General features: G+C 40.0%; 1 protein-coding gene across 4 annotated transcripts; it reads right to left on the reverse strand.

The window, feature by feature from the left end:
* Positions 1 to 62: 62 nt before the first annotated feature.
* On the reverse strand, positions 63 to 22,372 carry pycr3 (pyrroline-5-carboxylate reductase 3). 4 transcript variants are annotated; one of them, XM_051947333.1, is made up of 7 exons: positions 21,408 to 22,217; positions 18,187 to 18,280; positions 18,037 to 18,101; positions 9,167 to 9,346; positions 8,884 to 9,072; positions 3,641 to 3,733; positions 63 to 3,528 (listed from the first exon to the last, which is right to left on the reverse strand). In XM_051947333.1, exons 1-7 carry the CDS (start codon positions 21,771 to 21,773, stop codon positions 3,325 to 3,327), a joined length of 1,191 nt encoding a protein of 396 aa, XP_051803293.1. In that variant the 5' UTR covers positions 21,774 to 22,217; the 3' UTR covers positions 63 to 3,324. The 4 variants fall into 4 exon arrangements, with proteins under 4 accessions (XP_051803293.1, XP_051803292.1, XP_051803294.1 ...); XM_051947332.1 differs by having other exon boundaries at positions 8,860 to 9,072; positions 18,199 to 18,280; positions 21,408 to 22,214; XM_051947334.1 differs by lacking the exon at positions 21,408 to 22,217 and adding an exon at positions 22,234 to 22,372 and having other exon boundaries at positions 3,056 to 3,528; positions 8,860 to 9,072.
* Between the last annotated feature and the right edge of the window lie 91 nt (positions 22,373 to 22,463).

Raw genomic sequence — 22,463 nt, forward strand, 5'->3', positions numbered from 1 at the left:
TCAAGGTCTGAAATCTAATTGGTGTGATCACACGTTAAGAATTTGTGCTTCTGAAAGCGTGCTGATGGCTAATTCCAAAGCTTTAATTCAAATAAAAAATAAGGTAAAGAGAACTTGTTACCATGACACTTTATGAAAATTGATTCTACACTCAGGGCATCATAGATCAAATCAAATGTTTTTCTACTCACTGTGTTAGACACAAAATCATTAACTACACTAGCAAGACTTGGGACAAACTATCATTGGAAAACCACTGCATGAACATTATTATTCTTAAATTTTCTTAATTTTGAGTCTTATGCTTCATTTGGCCAAAAATCTTCCATTCATCCATCATCTATACACTACCTAATCGTCATTAGGGTTGCGGGGGGCTGGAGTCCATCCCAGAAGACAGAGGACACCTGGACTGGTCATCAGTCTATCACAGGGCTACATATAGTGACAAAGAATCACACTCACATTCACACCTACAGACAGTATGGAATCACCAGTTACTCTGGGAGGAACCTGGAGTACCTGGAGAATTACACAGAATTACAGGAACTCAGTCACAAACTAAAGGACGATCAGCACTTTAACATTCAGCTGGACCAAGTTGAGAAAGCTTTTCTTGCTGTTAAAGTCAACAAACAGCATGGCCCAGATAATATCTGTGGTCGTCTACCGAAGTCCTGTGCTAAAGAACTGAGCCCAGTCTTTCATTTTATTTTCAATAAGTCCTTACAGACACAGCAAGTCCCAAACATTTGGAAAAATGCTGTAGTGGTCCCAGTCTCCAAATGCAGCTGTCCTAAGACTTTAAATGATTTTAGACCTGTTGCTCTTACCTCAATTTTAATGAAGACTTTGGAGAAATTGGTTAGGTATGAGATCCTAAGGACAACAGAAGGTGCCATGGACCCAATGCAGTTCACTTATAGACCCAGTAGAGGATGCAACGCTAACACTGCCTAACATGCTTTTTAAACACTTGGATGAGAATGGGACTCATGCCAGGCTCTTATTTGTGGACTTTTCTTCTGCTTTTAACACCATCCAGCTCCACATCTTGATAGAAAGGCTGTTACTGCAGTTCAATTTAAGTAACAACTTGGTAGGCTGGATCCTATAATTTTTAACTGACAAGACACAAAGGGTCAGGGTTAACAATGTTCTGTCTGACCTAAAACACACATCCACAGGGTCACCACAAGGGTGTGTGCTTTCCCCTCTACTGTTTATTCTGTACACAAATGCGTGTCAGAGCATATATGAAAACAGAGCAATCATAAAGTATGCGGACGACTCTGTTATTGTAAGTTTACTTAAAAGGGGAGAGTCCAGCCATGGCCTAATTGTTGATGATTTTGTTGCTTGGTGTGAGGAGTCAAACCTTCAGCTAAATACAACAAAAACGAAAGACATGTTGATAGATTTTAGGAAAAGTCCTCAACAGAACTGCTTAACCTCAATCAAAGGTCAGACAATCGAGTGTGTACAGTCATATAAATACCTTGGTACAATCACTGATTCAAAACTGTGCTTTGAAGCTAACTGTGAAGCGGTGTGTAAGACGGCTCACCAGCGTTTATATTGTTTAAGGAAACTGTTGCACTTTCATGTTGATAGAACACCTATGATTATGTTCTATCGCGCTTTTATTGAGTCAGTCCTGTCTTTTTCCTTGGTGGCTTGGTTCAAGCAAACGTCTTTAAAAGACAAAAATTCCTTGAGTCTGGTAGTAAAGTGGGCGAGTCGTCTCATTGGGGAGCCTCAGCTCTATCCAGCATCTCTGTACATTAACCAGCTGCAGAGGATTGCAAACTCTGCTTTAAATGATGACTCCCACCCGCTTCACAGTGAATTCCAGCTTCTCCCCTCTGGATGGAGGTACCTCGTTCCAAAGTGTAGAACGAAGCGTTATAAGAATAGTTCTGTCCCTGCCGCTATTGCTGAGCTAAATAAATCGTAGTCTATTTGCATATATTTATCTGCACATGCTTTTGCACTTTGTTTTACTTACACTTTTACTTACCTTTTTAGATTTTTTAAATTGTTTTAATTTTGATCTTAATGGAGGTTGCCTCTGCAACCAATACGTGTACCCCCCTTTTTATTCTTTTTATGTCCTTTATGCCTATGTTTGCTGTGATGATAGAACCTGGAGGATTTTAAACATTTTAATACTTTAATATTTCATATTTAATGTTTATTGTTAAATGTTTGTCTCAATTTTTAAATTTAGTTTTTATCTTGTTTTTGTTTTATGTATGGGCGGTGTAATCTCATGGACTGCAAAACAAATCTACCTACGGGTACAAATAAAGTAACCTGACCTGACCTGAAAACCCACGTATGCACAGAGAGAACATTCAAACTCCATGCAAAAAGATCTCAGGCCCAGACTGGGATGCGAACCGGGCATCTTCTACCTTGCCAAAAATCTTATGCTATAATTCAATAACTATTTCAAACAAAAAATACATCAATATATTCAACTCCTATTTCTACTCTGCATTAAATGCTCATAATTATCTCATCAAGACCAGTAAGGCAGTACATCAGTTAAGACGCTTTTTGGTTGGATTCAAGCTACAGTAGATGGTACGAATAATGAAAAAAAATAGGAAGTTGTGCTTTCTGTCAAGAATAATACTGTGGGTAGTTTACAAGTCAGAAAGACAAAATAAGAGGCTCTTCAAGGATACAGTCACTGGCCTTTAAAGATGAAGAAATCATGACTCTCCAACTTCTTATAAATGAAAATCCGAAGTATTGGTCAGCAACTACTCTGAGCTGAAACATGTAACTTTATCCATCTATAGGTCATGGATTTTTGTGCCTCAGATACTCTTCGGACTGTCTGCTACTAAGGAATTCCATGGTCTGAATAAAGCCTGAAGCCTCTCCAAGAACAACACAGCCCTCAGTAAATGTGACTAAAATGGTAGTACTGCCCATCTTATTGTGATTACAAGTAACATCATCATTTGGGCTCCATTCCTGCCTTAATCCCAACACGTAGGATTACTGGTGCACAGAAAAACAGCCATTCTCTCCAAACAGTAGATCACAGGTCACGATCACATTTTTCATTTGTGAGTATCAATGTTAAACCAATGTTTTCTTTTTGCTAACATCAAATTGTTGTGGTCAAAGACACAAAAAGAAGTAACGTACTTGTTTATGGAAAAATCATGCAGTGAAATAAAAAAAGCGACAAGTCCTATTTCCTCCTTGTGTTCCATTGTGACACTGAGCAAAACAGACAGTTTGTTGGTGGGATTTTTTTTTAAGTTAATGTTTGATTAATAGTTTTTCAAAGGCGACCAGCAGCTGTTATTTTCTGCTTCCTGCGGCTGACTTTCGGCCGAGCTCCCTGGCTCTCTCTGTGGCAGACTCCACGGCACTCATGGTTGAAGCCCTCAGGCCGCCTTGTTCCAGTGTGTGAAGCCCGTAGATTGTAGTTCCACCTGGAGTGCAGACCTCAGAGCGAAGCTGAGCAGGATGCTTCCCAGAGTCACGTAATAATCTCCCAGCACCCTGCAGCACATGGTGGCAAAATTAAATTGATGAGGTTTCACATCCAGGTGGCAGAACTCCAATGTAAATACATTATTTTTTTGAAAACAACTGCACATGCTGTAAAACTGACCAGAACAGTCTGAGATGCGATGCTGTGGGCCAGAGCACTGGGCATGCCCATTTTAACAGCTCCTTCTGCCAGCGCTTCAGCAAAAAGGTATACCTATAGAGAACAATCACATGCTTCAGAATAAGAGCAAACAAAGTCTAACTTTCTGTTGTTCCATCAAAGAATATACAATATTGGGGTTTTGATACAAGAGACGACTGTATATCAAAATTGTTCTCATAATAATTTGTTTTTAAATAGTGAAGAATTTCCTGCTTCACTAATTACTAATCTTTTATTGTATGCCTATCTGTATTTCATTTACTTACACTCTCTGTTGCTGTTGTAACACTGACAAACTTTCCCTGCTGTGGGATTAATAAAAGACTATCTTATCACATGGTATTACTGAAAAATAAACATCTGAGCATTATTGTTTCATTGCTTAATATACCATACTATTACATTGCAGAGTATGGAATTGGGCCCATAAGTAATTTGAAAATCAAATGTGTACTTCAGAAAAGCACCACAATGAATATGAAATAAAGCAGTCAAGATGTGACTTGAGTGTACACCTTCAGCTTTCCTACAAGGGAAATATTTAAATATAACATTGTTTAATGTAATTTTTTTAACATAGTCCCTCTTTTTTCACATGTTTAAAATAATTGGATGATTGACCGATAAGCAGTTTTACACCCAGGTTTGGCCTGTTTTTATGCATTTAATGAAAAATAATGGCGATTAAAGCTCTGGAACTAATTCCAAGTTTTGAATTTGCATTTTGAACTGTCAATAGAGCGCCCAAAGAGGTGATGATGCAAGTTAGGGGGGTTGTTGTTGGACTGATAACACAAAGCAGACCTATGGGAGATAAAAATCAACTATCTGGGACAATCTTAAGAACAAATGCAGCAAACTCAACAACACCAAAAGGCCTGGAGGACCACAGTAGAAATCTAAAGTGGATTATGTTAGAATTCTTTCCTTGGTCATGAAAACAACTCCACAACATCTGACCAAGAATCCAATCAAGAATACTCTCAGGGAGGTAGACTACAGTCAACAGATGCCTTCATGAATGTAAATTCAGAAGTTTTGTCTCATGATGCAAAGCACTGGTAACACTCAGATACAAAAAGACCAGATTAGACTGACAAAAAACATGTTAAACAGCTGCTCAGTTCTGGACAAAGATTCTTCATACAGACGGAACCCAGATGAACCATCAGTATGAGAGGAATAGCATGAAAAAAGAAAGGAAGACCTCATGAGTCAAAGCAGACCACATGTTCTGTCAAACAGCAGTGTTACAGCTGCAAATAGAACTGGGCCACTGGTGTTTATTGATGATGTGATTGCTGATAGATGGAACAGGAAACATTCTGGAGTTACACATTTCGGCTCAGATTCAGTTAAATACTGCAAAACTGGCAGGGCTGTGTGTCACAGTACAGATAAGAAAAGCACTCAGAGCGTAGTACTACACTCTGAGTACTTTTCAGTTGACGTATCATTTCCGACGGATGAAATCTTCAATTCAAAATGACCTTGTGCTGAGCACAGGCATGTGTTATGTATGTCCACATTATTTATTTATACCGAATCGTGTGTAAATTACCCTTATAAAGGTCTGTTGATCAGTTCATCACTTTTGACAAGCCTTTGTTTTGCTAGTGTTAAAATAACTGTTCCCTCCAGGCTTTTATTTTGAAGGTGTATTTTGAATGCTACGGGCTCAGATTTTGCTTTTGTTTTCTTGGTTTGCTGGTATTGACTGGGTCAGGATTTCCTTTGTGGAGAAATACCAAGTGCAATAAGCTCCATGAAAAAGATATTATATGCCTTCAGTCATTTATATCAGCTTTTATTTGTATTCTACTCTATCCTCAGTTCAATAAATGAAGAACCCACTCTAGGGGGATTTAATCTAACATTTAGACTATATTCAGTTGCTTGAAATAGCTGTTTTAAAGAGCAGGGAAACTAACAATCATGTTTGGTTGTATTTTTGTTGGAGCTCTGTTAATATTTAGTGACAACCTCTTGCGGTAAATAATTATATCAATCTACTCCATTTCCACGTATTAATAAAGTTAATGACAGCAGATCTGAGGTTCATTGCTGTTAACATAAGCAACTTTAAAGCTGAATCAAACATCTCAGACACGAAAACATTTTGATCTCCAAAATATGAGTCTATTTAGTCCAATAATGTCTAATAATTTTTTTCCTCCTTCACTGCAGGATACCACATTTTGTACGTGGTTCAGACAGGGGGCTGAAAAGCTTCAATGACCTTTACATAGATAATACATTTGCTTCCTTTGAACAACTGCCAGTCAAATACCATTTACATCCTTCTAATTTTTAAAAAAAAATTACAGGTGAGACAATTTGTTTCAGGTTCCATTCCGGGGTTCCTATGCATACCTCCCAATACTGTAATTGATGATCTGATGTCTTTTAACCCAACAGAAAAGAAAGTTATTTCTTTAATGCTGGACTTGATTTCTCATGTGGATGTCTTCTCTATGTCTGCTATTAAGGTGGCATGGGAGCAGGATCTCCAGATTGAGTAGTAAGTGAAGTAGAAAGGGCTGATATTCTTTGAAAAAATTTAGTCATCTTCAGTGTGTGCAACACACGCTCTTATTCACGTCAAAGTGGTTCATCGAGCACATCTCTGTAAGTCTAAAATAGCTAGGATTTATCGCCACACTGACCTGGTGTGTGATAGATGCAAATCGGCAGAGGCCACTTTAATTCAGATTTTGGTCCTGTTCTAAAATACAACAGTATTGGGAAGGAATATGTGAAGCACTTTCTTGTACACTAGGAGTCTGTTTAAACCTGAATCTGCTTTTGTTTCTTTTTGGGATTGCTGATGTGGAGTTAGGACTTCTTGCCGGGAGTCGAAAACTTATTGCCTTTTCAACCTTGCTAGCATGCTGTCTAATTCTTCTCAAATGAAGGATGCTGCCCCACCCACAGTATCACACTGGATTAAAAATGTATTGTTTCATCTCAAGTTGGAAAAAATACGATTTGTGATGAAGGGCTCGGAGAAAATTTTTTTTCAGGTGTGAAGGCCACTTTTTATTATTTTTCAGCCAACCATCAACAACGGTATGAGAATGACTAGGCTCAATAGTCTGGCTAATCTGTTTACTGATGGTCTGAATGTTTTGTGTTTTAAACAGTGTTTTCTTTTCTGTAAGCAGCAGTAGGGGAAGATCAGTCTGTTTTATGTGGGTAGGTTGTTATAAATACACACACACACAGACACACACACACACATATACACATATCACGGTTCTTTATCGTGAATTATTTTTACTCAGTCAAATGACTTGCTTGAATGATAATAAACTGTACATTTCTTGAAACATTTTGAAACATTTTCTCTTAAAATAGTTTGCAAGAAGTTACAAAGACTTCTGACAAACTAATCAAATCACACAATCCTAGGATACTGTAGGATCGACCAATCATCATTATCAACAGTGGAACATGACAAGAACAGATTTAACACCTTCACAGCCACAGTGGAGATGAGGCTCCCCTTTTGATCAGCGAAGCAAGAGGGACACCAGGACACCACGCCAGATGTGGGACATGTCTGGCATGGGGACGCGAAGCATCAAGTCAGCAGGAAGCGAGACCGAGAGCTGACTTTAAAGGATTCCCCCCCAATACAGACCTCCAGGATGTGTATTGGACCTGTCTTAGCAAGAGACTGGCTCAAAACCCCCAAGTACCACCAAGCCTTCAAAGGAACCAAATTGAGGGCAATAAAATTCGGACTGATTCCTGAATCACAGAAGAGGGGAAGCTCAGAAACCTGGAGGATCACTTCAAAGACATTCCATTCACAAACAAAGTAACTCTGGACTCACCTCAAAGCTAACACAGACAATCATCTCCCAATTCTGGACAAAACTCCTTTTGTGCACATCCATTTCACCAAACAAGTGAACTTTTCAATGACTTTGTGATTAATCTACCTCTTGTCTTACCTTTAATATTTTATTCCTCCTGATTAGTATCAATGTCATAATTTTAACATGTCTGCCGATCACACATGATCATGTGTGGTATCATTTTAATCAGCTATCTATCAGTAATGCTCCTAGATAAACCATGTTCAACAAATTTTAATATTTTGGAAAGTTACAGAAATTTCCTGAAAATGTAACTCTGTGGGACATCTGGACCTCAGCCATCCCTGACAGGGGATGTACCAGACCCCTGCTGAGTTAATGATATGCAAAGGCACCCCTTTAAAAGACCACATCTGAAACCACCATTTTGAGTCCTCCATCACTCAGAGTTCTTTTGAGTCCTCCATCACTCTGAGAGTTCTTTTGAGTTCTCCTGAAAGCGACACCCTGAGTTCTCTTGAATTTGGAAGTCAACTTGCTATCTATCACTCTGAGGCTCCACTCTGTCCACCGTTGTTCCGACCCACATCAACCAAGGCCGACCGGACCATCCACCAAGGCAGCATCATCATCATCATCACGGCACGCAAGTACCTTTCAGTCACTGGAACTTGGTGCAACTTTCTCAAATTATCTTTTCAAAGATAATATTTACAGGCTAATAAATTAGCCAACTATCAAATTGACGGCTGCTTTCAGGTGTGGTCTATTTATACCTTTTCCTTCAGAACATCATATTTTAAGTGTAATATTAATCCCAGTGTTACATTGAAATATTGTGTTCTCTTCCTTCCTTTTTCCCATCATTCACATCTCACCATCTTATTCGTTTTGTGTTGTTGTTGTTTGTCTTAATGTGTGTTATTGTTGTTGTTATTGTTTAGCTTAGTTTAATAAATGTACATAAATTTAAGTTCAGTGCCTCAATTGTTTTGTTGTTCACATCTTGGTCCCTAACTTGTATGGATTCCAGCTACCTCAATTTTATACATAACCTTTCAAGCTGAATAATTCCCCTTATGATTCCTGAAGCTCTTCTTGACAGCGCAACAAGAAGTGTTTCATAGGCTAATTATTATATTTGTCTAATCTAAATACTTTGCTGGTCGAATATCAGGTAGACTATATAATAATTCTGTATAAAACTCTTAACCCCATTTGAGCAAACATTATCCCTACATTAATATTGGAGAAACATTATTATAATCTTATGATTGTAATTGGTGGAGAAAACCCTTACAAACAATTCAAACACATATATCAACATATATCCAGAAATCCTACAATACTCACAAAGGCAACTCCGCTTCCGCTCACCCCGGTGTGGATGTCAATCCAGGCTTCAGGTCCCTCCTCCACCAAACCACAGTGATGCAACAAGGAGCGAAGCAGAGCACCATCTTCCTGTTTTGCATGGGACCCCCGCGTAAACAGGAGAGCCCCCTCCTGAACCACACACGGTAGATTTGGCATCAGCCGGATGACGACTGAGTTCTCTGGCAGAAGCTTGATATTTAAATATGGAAAGAAAAATTAAACATATGATCTTTAACCATGAACAAACCAGCATTGAGTGTAAAGCCACCACTTACTGGCTTACCTCTTCCAATGTAGCCAGTGTTACTCCTGCTGCAACAGATACTATTATGTGTCTATCAGTGACATGCTGTGAGATCTCATTCAGAACTAGTGGGACCAGGTGAGGTTTGACTGCAACAAAGACCACATCTGAGCCACAGATCGCCTCTATGTTGGAGTGAGTTACAGCAATGCCGAGCTCCTGAAAACAAGGAGAAATATTATACACATGCATTAACCAGGTCTTACACAATGGCAAACAAAATGAATTATAATATTTTTATTATATTTAGGCATAAATACTAAGCAATGCTGATTTTCTGCCATGGGAAAAGGAACCAATTGCATGACAGTTAGCAGACAAAATAAAAAGCAAAATAATTACAGGATCAGTCCATACTGAAAATGCAGTCCATAATAAAGTTTTATTTTTTTTAATTTCTACATATACTTTGGTTTTTCCAATCAAACATGCACTTTTAACTGTGACATCTTCTTTTTTTACTTGGAGCATGCACACAAAGAGTCAGAGCAGCATGAGCTTCAGTGCAAGTCCATTCAAATGAAGCCATGTCACACATCTCTTATCCAGTGCACTATGCTTTATTATGGTAGAAATTGTATTAGTTTTCAACTAACATGACTTTTTTGATAGCCCATAGATGTATTCAGATTACTCACAGGTGATCGCTGAAATAAGTTAGGGATATTTGTAACATTAAGTGATAGACGTTGCATTGAATAAATTGTATTGTCTCAGTGGTGGGTTGAAATAATATGAAATTTGTTAACTTGTATCTAGAAATAGATATGTAGCCTTTTTTATCCATTAACTCCATAAGCCCTGGGCTATTTCCAGAATAACTTCACTACCTACTTTTGAGCTCTTATGTTGGTCATTGTAAGGACAAATGATTTCTTCAACACATTTACTATATTAGCATTTATGAAGCCAGAATGTGGGCAGTAAAGATACCCTTTTCAAATTATTTATGTGTATGGGAAACGGTTCGGAAACATTAGAACCATGACAGCAGGATAACACGTTTTAGAATTTGGAAAAAATGCGTGCTAAATGAAAACATAAATAAATAAATATTATTTAATCACTGAAGTGGTCACATACAGTAGTCTACATGCAGAGGCAGCAAACCAGGCAAATATTTGCTCCCATCCAAATGCAAAGGGCTCCAAATGGTTACTTTAGCCAGGCCCCTTGACAGAGGGGGATCCGGCATGTCCGATCACTTACAAACTATTTTCCCATCACTTAAATGTTCAGTAACACGCATCATAAACTACTCATTTGCCATGGGTGTATTCCTCACTGCATTTAAGCAAGCTCAAGTCACTCTAGTGCTCAAAAAGCCTACACTCAACCCAGCCCAGGTTGAAATCTACAGACCAGTTTTGCTTCTGCCCTTCCCATAAAAATCACTTGAGTGAGCCGTCTTCAAAGCAAGTCTCTGCTTTCCTCTGTAAGAACAACCTGTATGACCCGAATCAGTCTGGTTGTAAACAGTGTCATTCTACTGAGACTGCACTCCTATCTGTAACAGAATCACTGTGTTCTGCTGGAACTGCTGGACAGTCTTCAGCACTATTGCCGTTACATCTGTCAGTTGCATTTGGCATGGTTAACCACCAAATCCTCCTCTCCACACTCACTGAGCTTGGGATCTCAGGTTCGGCCGTCCGCCGGTTCATTACAGTTGTGCTCATAAGTTTACATACCCTGGCCAAATTTATGAAATACTGTCCTTTATTTTTTAGCAAATATGTTTGTTAATGTAAACATTTTCTTTCATTTAGGGCTGGTGTTTAGACAAAGCTATTTATTGTCATGCAATTGTATTTGCTCTGATCATTCATGTTTTCATTAAAGAATGGAGTACAATTTACAAATTCTGTATGTAAACTTATGAGCACAACTGTATATATGTCCTACCTCTCAAGGAGATATTTCAGAGTATCTTGAAGGAGAGAAATGTCTGAACTGCAAAGACTATCCATAGAAGTTCCTCGAGGATCACTATTCGGTTCCCTCCTCTTCTCAATATACATAACCTCACTTGGTGTAATAATCCACTCCCATAGTTTTTCATACCATTGCTATGCTGATGATGCCCAGCTCTTCCTGTCATTCCTCTGGACAGCCACACTGTCTCTGCCCAGATCTCAACATGCCTTGCAGATTCTAGGCATGGATGAAAAAATGCCACCTTCAGCTCAACTTCTCCAAGACTGAGCTCTTTTCATCCCAGTCTACACAACAAGAAATCAAAATCCAGCTTAACCCTTTACGCTTCAGTGCGTCGTAGGTGTACCGCCGGCGGTACACCTACTAATTTGCATAGGAATTTCAAGAATGTCCGACGGCTGCAAACACGATTATACAAACACTATACGCCGATGGAAAGCTTAGATTCTCATGAATCCGCCGGTATAAACCACTTTCAGATGCGATTACCACAGCGGGTGAGAAAAACACATTTGTCTGACAAAAACGAATATTCATCCATCCGTTCTCTATACACGGCTTCAACGCACACAGCGCGACTCACATTTCCGGGTTCATTACTACACACAAAAAAAAGATTCCACAAAAAACGGCCATAATCCAACCTTTTACATCCAGACGACACAAGCCAGTAAACTGTTTTGTCCAAAACATGTCCTGAAGTCGTATAAAATCCCCGAATCGGTCATTTTCAAGGAAATGCACCTCGTGATGCCCGTCCAATATTCCCCGTATTTTTCGTAATTTTTTTAATTTAAAAATAGAATATTAGCGATTTTTTTGTACTGAAAACGGCTGGAATTGACTGAAGCTTAAAGGGTTAAATCAACCCAACTCAAACCAACAAAATCTGCCAGAAACGTGGCTGTCATGATCGATGACTAACCGTCAAGGCTCATGTGGCCTCTGTTGCTTAGCAGACCCTTCCTGTCTGAACATGCAGCACAACCCCTGGTCCAGGCTCTCTAATATCACCATTGGCTACTGTAACTCCTTATTGGCAGGCCTCCCCTCATGGACAGTCAAATCTCTGCAGATGATCCAGAATTCACCCAGACAAAAACAGCTCATGTCACATCGCTGTTCAGATGACTTCACTGGCTTCCAGTTGCTGCTCGCATGAAATTCAAAACTCTGACACTTGTCTACAAAACCAGAAAGAAAAAAGCTCCCTCCTACATGAACTCTGTCATTCAGGTCTACACTCCCTCCTGCTCAGTACGCTCAGCCAACAAAAGGCTCCTGATACAACCAACACAACAGGTCCGGTCCATAGCTAGACTCTTCTCCTCTGTGATTCCCAGGTGGTGGAACGAGTTACCAAACTCTACTCAATCTGCAAAGTCTCTGTCAGTTTTTAAGAAAAGATTAAAGACCCAGCTCTTCACTGAACACCTACACTATATTGCCAAAAGCATTCACTCATCCATCCAAATAATCAGAATCAGGTGTTTCAATCACTTCCATGGTCACAGGTGTATAAAATCAAGCACCTAGGCATGCAGGCTGCTTTTATAAATATTTTTGAAAGAATGGGTCGCTCTCAGGAGCTCAGTGAATTCCACCGTGGAACTGTGATAGGATGCCACTTGTGCAAACAAATCCAGTCGTGACATTTCCTCGCTCCTAAATATTCCACAGTCAGCTGTATTCTAAGAAATTGGAAGTGTGTGGGAGCGGGGTTAGTGGATGCTGAGGCACATAGTACCAAGACGTCACCAACTTTCTGCACAGTTAATCCCGACAGACCTTCAAACCTTCAGATTAGCTCAAGAACAGTGTGCAGAGAGCTTCATGGAATAGGTTTCCATGGCCGAGCAGCTGCATCTAAGCCACACATCACCAAGTACAATGCAAAGCGTCAGATGCAGTGGTGTAAAGCATGCCGCCACTGGACTCTAGAGCAGTGGAGACACGTTCTCTGGAGTGACCAGTCACGCTTCTCCGTCTGGCAATCTGATGGACGAGTTTGGGTTTGGCGGTTGCCAGGAGAACGGTACTCGTCGGACTGTATTGTGCCAAGTGTAAAGTTTGGTGGAGGAGGGATTATGGTGTAGGCTTGTTTGTTAGGAGCTGGGTTTAGCCCCTTAGTTCCAGTGAAAGGAACTCTGAATGCTTCAGCATACCAAGACATTTTGGACAATACCATGATCCCAACTTTGTGGGAACAGTTTTATGCTGCCCTTGCAGCGCATGTTCTCGTGCGAAGGTAGACAGCTAGCTAACATTTCAAAGTCTTCAAATAACCACACAGGGCTTGCTTTTCTGTGTTCTACTTGAGCTTGACTTTGATCAACATTTTTCTCTGTTTTTGTAAAAAGACAAATAATTTCCAAGGCAGAAGCGTGATAAAACATTAGCAGCAAAGGTTAGCTGTCGGCACCATAGATATAAACAAACACTAGATGGCTCGTGAGCGCTGTCAGCCTATGGGGAGCGATGTCGCCACATGGCAGCCATCTTGGGACAGGGCTGCTCGATCACTCATAACATTAAAGTCAATGGAGCATGGATTTTAAAATCACTGTAGATTGCTAAATTTTCAACCGATTTTAGAACAGCTTGGTTTGATATAAACGTCAGAGATGTACTTCTTTTACTGCTTACTTAAGAATAATTAAAACCATTGAATTCATATAAAAATTATATTAAGTAGATAGGTAATAAAGAAATAGCTATACACACAGATATACTGTCAATCTTTAATATTTACAATATTCAAATAGACAAAATAAATGATGATGAATAAATAAGAAAACGTAATGCTAAAATGAAAAAAAAACAAATAATGACATTTGAAAAAAAAAAGTGAATAAAGAAAAATAAGAACAGGGTTCCCACTCTTTTCAATAAATCATTTTCCAGGATTTTTGCAGTGTCCCATAATCAACTGAAGTTACAACAATGGAGTGGGCAATTTTTAAGTTAATCTAGCCTTCTTTAAAAAAAAAAAAACAAGATTAAAGGTTGATGACCAATATCTCTAACTAGCTGCACAGTGTCATGTTAAGCTTTTGAATTTATTTATTTCTAAATCTCGGGCATGAAAATTGTCTGCTAGCTGTCTTTTTAGTCAAAGGTTATTTAGTGTCTTACTATTCTTAATTCATGGTTTATACTTATATTGTAATCTTCAGAATTTTATCCTGCTGGTTTGAGGATTGCAGCGAGGACCTTCCACTTCTCTAAACTTCAGGCTGCCACTGCAAAAAAATAAAAAATGAACACAGATATCTTTTTTCAGCATAAATGGATGCAAATGTAATTTTAATATTTAGCATTGCACTTCTTTATTACGTTCAGCTTTCTAATGCACAGATAAAAACAAAGCTCAACCAAAATCAATGCACAACAAACAGAGATGTTGTCTTTTCTTTTCATGAACCCGGTGCCTACATTACCCACAATGGATCTCGGCTGTAGGGTAACTAATCCAGACAAACAATAAGTCTAAGGTCTCAATCAAAGTCTCTTAACAAGCAAATAAATACAACCACAACCACAAAGAACGTAATTTCGCCTAAAGATTAGCTTCTCAAAAAGCGTTGGTCTCAGGAAAACCTAATAATTGAAAATCATATTGTGTTCTCAGCCTTGAGTAGCCAGGCAGAAAAGACGCCACAACTATGCCGCATTTTTCAAAACGAAAAGCTGCGATTTCAACATTTAGCCTGAATCATAGCCACGTTAATAAGGTTTGTAATAAACTAAACCGTTTGTAAATCAATCAAGAATTGAGTGAGTTATGAGTGTTAAAGTGAGGAAATCATCCACCTTACCAGTGACTACAGTACAGTGCGCCAGAGCAGTCCCCTGTCCTAAGATGGCCGCCAAGTGACGATGCTGCAGACTCTGCCTTGAGACATCTAGTGTTTGTATATATCTATGGTCGGCACCATAGATTAAATCAAATAAAATACACGCAGGCTGATACATGTCATGGTTGGGAAAAGAAAACGATCCATCCGTCGGTCCATTCATCAATCCATGCATCTCCTACCGCGTACGCGTAGGCGTTCTCAGGCCAGCTGTCAGACAGTCCCTCAACTGAGTACTGGATGTTCTTCTGAATTGGCTCACACTGCCATCTACTGGGCAAAAAGGGAAACGGTTCTTTTCGAGCTGCCTCATCCGGCTGTTCCCAACGCGCAAAACGGCATGGAGGAGCAGCAGTTCTAGTCCAAGCTCCTCCTGGACGACCAAGTTTCTCATCAGCACACGCCATGCAGCTGACATGTCACAAAGTTAAAATGACCCACGTATTTTATGATCAACAGACATAGCATCAACCGGAGTGCCGGTTGATGTCACACTTATCGCAAAGGTGAACACTTAACAATCTCGCGTCCACGCATTAGATGTATCCAGGCCAGGCAGCAGACCTGCAATTATTATCTTTATTATGATTATTATTATTATAGTAGTAGTAGTAGTAGTAGTAGTAGTAGTAGTAGTAGTAGTATTGTTAGTTGTATTGTTGTTAATAATAATAATAATGTTATTATTATCATTTTCCAACATTATCACAAGCCTAGTAGTGTATGTAATAAATACTGTGCAAAAATAAAAACGCTATTTAACGTAATTTATCTTTTATTACCCATTTATTAGTAAGGCTTTTATTTTGGTAGGGAGTCCATTTGACCCGTGACAGTCAGGGGTCACGTATTTCCGTTTTATCGTTTTGAGACCTGAAACAAAAAACGAAAAATTGAAATCCAAAAAACGACATTCGGCCGTAATTTGCTTGTGTTGGTTTCATTTTTGGTTTTGAATTGAGAAAGAAAAAAAAACGTTTTTTCGTTTTTGGTTGAAAACGAAAAAATGAAAATTGAGCCGTTTTTCCCTTTTTCGTTTGTTGGTTTGGTCAGACAAACAAAATATACTTTTGGCCCCTGACCGCGTATGCCGAAAATCTGAACTAGACGTACACCAAAAAATATTCTCATTTATAAAACTGTGCGTACGCACAGGGGCATTGAATTTCCCCTTTATAAATCACACTCCAGCTGGAAGATTGCGCAGGTGGATCCACCTCACATCCCGCCCACAACACACCCACATTTTACCATGAATGGTCAATGCAAAGTAACTCATGAATTATCTGCATATAAATAAGCTGCTGATCCACGGCATTTTACGCAGCACCGGCCTGCAGTCTTTTCCCTACACTGCTGTGCATCAGGATGAATGAATCATGTGTTGACCCAGGCCACCCTGCCACTAAATTTGTTATGATCATGTCTGATGTACAAATAATTTGTACACTGATTGAATGTACATTTTTTCAGTTCACATAGATGAATTTATTTTCACTCGAAGCCCTTACAGCAACATGAGTGCAGTCAGTTACGCCGATTACATTTGGGAGACCGGACATTGCTGCAAATTGCCATTTAATGTTGTGCTGTTCACCCACAGTGTAAAGAAACCTGATGTATCAACTGATCATGTTTATAATGTCATCCAAAACGGCTGGCATTATTGCGCTGAGGAATGGTTGTGATATCCCAGACCTAAAGGACATCATTTAACTGTATATCAGACCCAGATAGGATTTAGTCAACAAATGTAACCTCATATATTCTTCATATAAAAACAAGGGCGTCAGTTTGTTTTTAAAAGTGGGGGGGATGGAGACCACAGCACTTTGAGAAAATGTCGAAGAACGGCGGCAAAATGTCACAAGCTGGGCTCGAACTCACAACCACCGCACCAAAGGCGGATGCTCAGGCTGTTGAGCTATCGCTACATGCGTGTAGAAGGGTCTGTGGGCCGCTATACTACTAATTCTCCCGGGCCGAAATTTTGCCCCTGCACGCCTCTGGTCGGAGCTTCCACTTGACACAGGCGCAAATTTAGCATCTGCGCTTTTTTTTGTTTTTTTTTTAACCTCACGAAGGTGTGCTGCGTGTCTGTACAACTCTCGGCCGAGTGCGGATGGTGCGTTCAGGAGCGTCGGAATTTTCTATACTACTGAAAATAACTGGGTTTACAACGGCTTACATGTGAAGAATTTGAATGTGTTGGAGACAAAATGACCCCTGACAAAAAGTGGGGGGGACACGTCCCCACCGTCCCCCCCTAAACTGACGCCTATGTATAAAACACATATCTGTCGGCCAGTTCCCGCTGGAAGGAGCCGGTCACCAGAAACCCCAGAGTCGTCAGCACCTGTGTCTGTACCGGGATGGCGTGGTTTCAGCGGGTGGAAATTCCCGTGAACCCTAAAATCTCTCTCCATTCTTATCTACCATTTACGTGACTTCCAGCAATGCCAACGCATACATTGTGCCACATTACGCACGGCTGTCACCCGCTATCCGCTTGATCAGCGATTGGACTGATTGTTACATGCCTTGTCCCGATTAGTAATGAATCAGTGCCATGCACAGCTCTATATCATTTGAAGATGGAAGTTTGATATATGAACATAGTTCTGCAAATACAGTCGTAGGCCGAATGGCGCACTATAGGAACATCTACAACAATGAGGGTTTATGATTATCCAGCTCTACAAGTCTAATATGTGATGACAATAAAGGTTTGAGATCAATTCACCACCTCACCCTCCGGCACTGCAGTTCCCTCTGTCTCCAAAATGTGCGTAAGCAAGCATCAAGGTTGGGGCACCGCTGCGCATATTCTCACACCAAGTTTGTTTTTATAAATCACAACCTTTGCGTAGAAAGTGGCGTACGTAACTTTCTAGCCCTGTTTTGTGCGTATGCAAGCTTTATAAATGAGGTCTCGGTCAGTAAACTATGATCCTCTCCATACCTGCGTGCTGTCCTACAAACGAATCAAGCTTATTGAGGACTGATTAACAAGTTAACAAGATGGAAGAAAGTTAACAAGATGGAAGAAAGTACCTGAAAGCGTCCCTGGTTCCTGGAGGATGGTGCGCTGACTTTGATGTTTACAGGAAGAACATTTCCTGCACATGAAGTAAACATAAAGTAAAATCAATGACTCCTTCACTCAGACTCGACTCTCATTTCAGCAACTTTCTCTGAACTCACCAGACAAGATACCTTTTGCGATGCCGAAAGCCATGTTACCTGCACCGATAAAGCTGACCTTCAGCTGCGAATCCATCTCAGGATTCATTTTGATCTGAAACAAAAGCAGACAACTGATAAGAACAGAAACATTAACAAAATACAGCATCAGGGCCTCAGACTTAACTAAAAACTAGGGATATGACTCACAGGACAATCTATGACACAATACCATCATGACACACCATCTACAATAGCTATGGTATCACACATTATCACATAGACACACATCACGATTTGTTCTATGCAATAGCACTGCAGGTATTCACTATTTCTCTTGCAAAATGTCGACTTGACTGGTTACAGCTTTCCAAATGTGATGTTTTCATGCTTTTCTTTCTAAGTTATGATTTTAAATTATTTGCGTAGGAGCACCATCACCACATAGCAACAGACGGATTCACTGTGACTGTCAGTTTTGTTTACATGCACAGTAAAAATACCTAATTACTGCGAGAAACCAGATTTAGGCAAGAAATTAGTTAGCATGGTAAATCCCGGTTGACAACTGGTCAGTAATCTGATTTCTCCCCCTCCTCCATAACCACTACCACAACCTAGCTCCCCCTGTTCTTGGTCTGTTCATCATGAAACCACACCTTTCACCCAGTTCTGAATTCATAGGGCCAAAAAGCTGCATCTATAGCAGAAAAACCGGTTAGTGTGACTGTAAATCAAATTTCTTCTTCCTTGTAGCCTAATGATGGTTCAAAAAGCAGGTTGTACGTAAAGTCACTATTGTTGGTTTTGGAGAGAGAGAGAATAATTATTGAAACTCTGGCCATGTTTAATGTGAACATTGGACATCATAATATTATATATGAATGAAAGAAGGTGAGGAAGAGCATAATAGATCCCCTTTAATTAAAAAGTGTCATTTGACACTCCTTCTTGGGACCACCTACAGCTTATTAGCATACAGTTCTGTAAAAGAAATGCAAACTTTTACACAAAAAGCCCTGCGATCACTCCTCATTAAAGCTTGTGTCCGGAGTTTCCATTTGTTTTCAATTTATGTATCATTGTTTAACAAAGCTTAAATGTGTTAGTCTACTTCAATACTATAATGTCAGTATGACGCGATATGAAAATTTATTCATGAGCCCCGCCTTCCTCTCATAGACCCCCATGTTATTCCAAAAAGCGCCGGTCGGCAGCTAGTCAATCAAGTTCGAGCTTCCGCTTTGTCATGCTGTCAATCAACAGTTACGCGCACAGCAAGCACGCCCATGCAGAGGTGCGCGAGCTACGCACTACGCAACCGCACGCACATTTGTTTTGCTTGTGGAGGAGAGAGCATCAGGGATCAGCAACTTCCAGAAAAGTTACCAATCCCACGGCTTGTCAGGCCAAGAGACTGCAGGACGTTTTTTGGCTCGGGGTGCTCCCCAACCACGGCCTCCTTAGCCCGCCTGACGGCTTCGTTTAGATGCCCGACCTCTGGAGGAAGATGTTGGGGCGTCTGGGACATACTCTTTGTCAGAGGAGTCATGCAATTCTGAACTCTAGATAGAAATAAACAATGTAACACATATACACGCGTAAATGCACTGAGTTTGATAAACAACGTCATCGAGAGGGATACACGAATGTAATCACATACTGAAACTTTACTCGTTCGTCCTAGCAGATTCATGTTATTTTGGTATTAGGACAAGTTAGACTCAATACAGAATTCTAACGTAATTCCTTTATTATTTACTAAATGTAGAAGAGTGGAAAACAGCAAAACAGGCAAGATGCTGCAGCACTCCGGGCACTCCTCTCAGGTACTGTGCGCGTGCACAAATAAAGGGGCGAAATCAGAGGGAGGGTGGGACCAACAGTGTTTTGGGAGACGCTGCGATTCAAACTCCGGACACGAGCTTTAAGGTTTCAATGCTTAGTTTTTAGTTGAAATTATGCAGATCAATGAAATGGAGTTTAATAGTTTGGGACTCTTTAATGTATTTTGTACTTTTTTTAAACATTTCAAAACTAAGTATTTTGAAAAGCTCCACTTAAACGTAGTAACAATGTATTTAGCATGTGTAAATAGTACTTTGAATCTGTCTTTGCTTATACTGTATGTTTTCCTTATGTACAGTTTGCAACTGAAAAAATTATATTGATCTCAATGAGACTAAAAGTATAATTGTAGAAATAAGTTGTGTAATATTCTGTCACTGCATTGTAGAAACAGCGTAAAAAAAAATCACCCAAAACCCCTATTACCTGACAGTCTAATTACCATCTTCCAATCAGTTTCATCAAACACCGAACATTATAACCTTCATGAAGATGTGATTTATTGTACAGCTTTTTACTGCATTAGGTTTAGTGAGGTGTACAGCTACTAAATAAGTGTACAACACAAGACAGATGTAGAATGACAATAGGCCTTAGGGCTGCACAACAAACCATCTAAGTGTCAACATCGTAACTTGTGCAAAAGCAATTGTCACAATGCCAGAGTGCAATGTGTCGTAAGGCAGATTAAATAAAATACGTCGTGTTAGAACTCTCTTTGTTGCTCTACATAAAGAGAGTTCACACAGTTGTCGTTTTCCGTGACTTATCTACAAGTTCTGATAGATCAGTTGCTCTGACTTAAGCATTCCTGGAGCCACTGAGTTTTTTGTTCATTTTTTTGTTTACAAGACACTGATTGTTGACATGCAGCCTACAAAATGTTGCAGAAACAGCAGAGAAGTTGTGGTTGCAAAAAAGAAATAGATGTATGGAAAAAAAAAAATCGGGCTACAAAAAGAATGTTGACCAAAGACAAGTACTATGTCATCAGTGTCTGTCTTGCCATCACACAAGGAATGTGTCTGACTGTTTAAGTCAGCACCACAAATCTGTGAATGATGAGTGTAGTCATTCAAAGCACTAATTCAAACATGCTTTCCAGTGTTATACCATATGAGAAAGTTTCCAAATAGCTTTTTTTAACAATCAGCTTTTATTTTCAACTATCAGATCTCCCTCATCATAACCCTTAACCCTAACTTTCCAAATGGAGTAATTCAAGTCATCAGCTGAAAATATTTTATATTGCAATATGATGTATTATATTATATTATATGATGTATATCGTGCAGCCCTAATAGCCACATGCATTTAGAAAACAGATGAAAGAAATTAAATCATGGGTATGATCTAATGACAGACTACTTTCGTCTCCACGGGTTCACCCCTACAATTAAATCCAGGTTCTGAGTGCCATTGTTCGGGTAGGGCTGCGGCCAGTGCAGCATTGATGCTTCACCATCCGAGTCTTCTGTCACCTCATCGTTCCTCTCAGAGTTAACACCAGCTCCAACCAGAGAGTGTCTGGACTCCATGATCGCAATCATTGTCTTTTCATACCGCCACCAGCCCTGCATTTTAGTTGGGGTCGGGGAGTCGGGCTCCCGTTTGCACTTGTAGTACGCACTTTTGAGAAGTTTCCAGCGAAACTTTAACTGGTCCACAGATCTGTGATAACCGGCCGTTGTCATCCTCCTGTGTGCCACCTTGAACAGTTTGTTATTCCTTACTTTCCTCCCGTCCAAGCACTTCTTCATGTCCAGCTCTTTGAGAATTTCCAGAAATAATTCCGTCTCTTTCACGTCCCAGTTCTGTTTTTAATACCAGAGTCGTCCATTGTAGCAGTAGCGTAGCCTGTTAGCTCGGAGGCTAATGAGCCCAGCAGTACAACATTCACACTACTAGGGTGCTAATTAGCATGCTGTGTGTTGGCTAGCTTAATTCTTAGCGGTACTTGACCTACAGGTCGTGAAAGTCGCACCTACAAAATGATAAAATCCTCTTTTAGAACCAATACGGCTCAAACTAGCCCCTAGCTGCACCTAGCTAGAATTAGGGATATCTAGAAAGTAATCCAGGAAAGATTAGATTAGAAATACAATGCACGTGTGTCTTGTTGACTGGACAACCATAAAGTAACACGGAGTGACAGAACGACGACGTGAGGAGCTACTGTGAAAAACTGCGGCTAACGCAAGCGAGAGGAAATATATTCACCTGATGTTTGTCAGATTTTCTGTTACCCGACGTTTAGCAAATCACAAAGTGTAGTTTAACTGCCATGTACATCAGACAGACCCGGAGCATCCACACACCACGCAGCTGAACCGTCGGTTCGTTTGTTTTCTTCTCTCCTGCTCCGCCAGGTGGGCGGCACCTTAGGCATCCTCGGAGAAAGATTCCTTGTGTGCGTTTCCAACGTATTTTTCCGTCTCAGCGGAGAATAA

The sequence above is a fragment of the Acanthochromis polyacanthus genome, chromosome 4, assembly GCF_021347895.1.
Source record: "Acanthochromis polyacanthus isolate Apoly-LR-REF ecotype Palm Island chromosome 4, KAUST_Apoly_ChrSc, whole genome shotgun sequence".
In the NCBI taxonomy this organism is placed as follows: domain Eukaryota; kingdom Metazoa; phylum Chordata; class Actinopteri; family Pomacentridae; genus Acanthochromis; species Acanthochromis polyacanthus.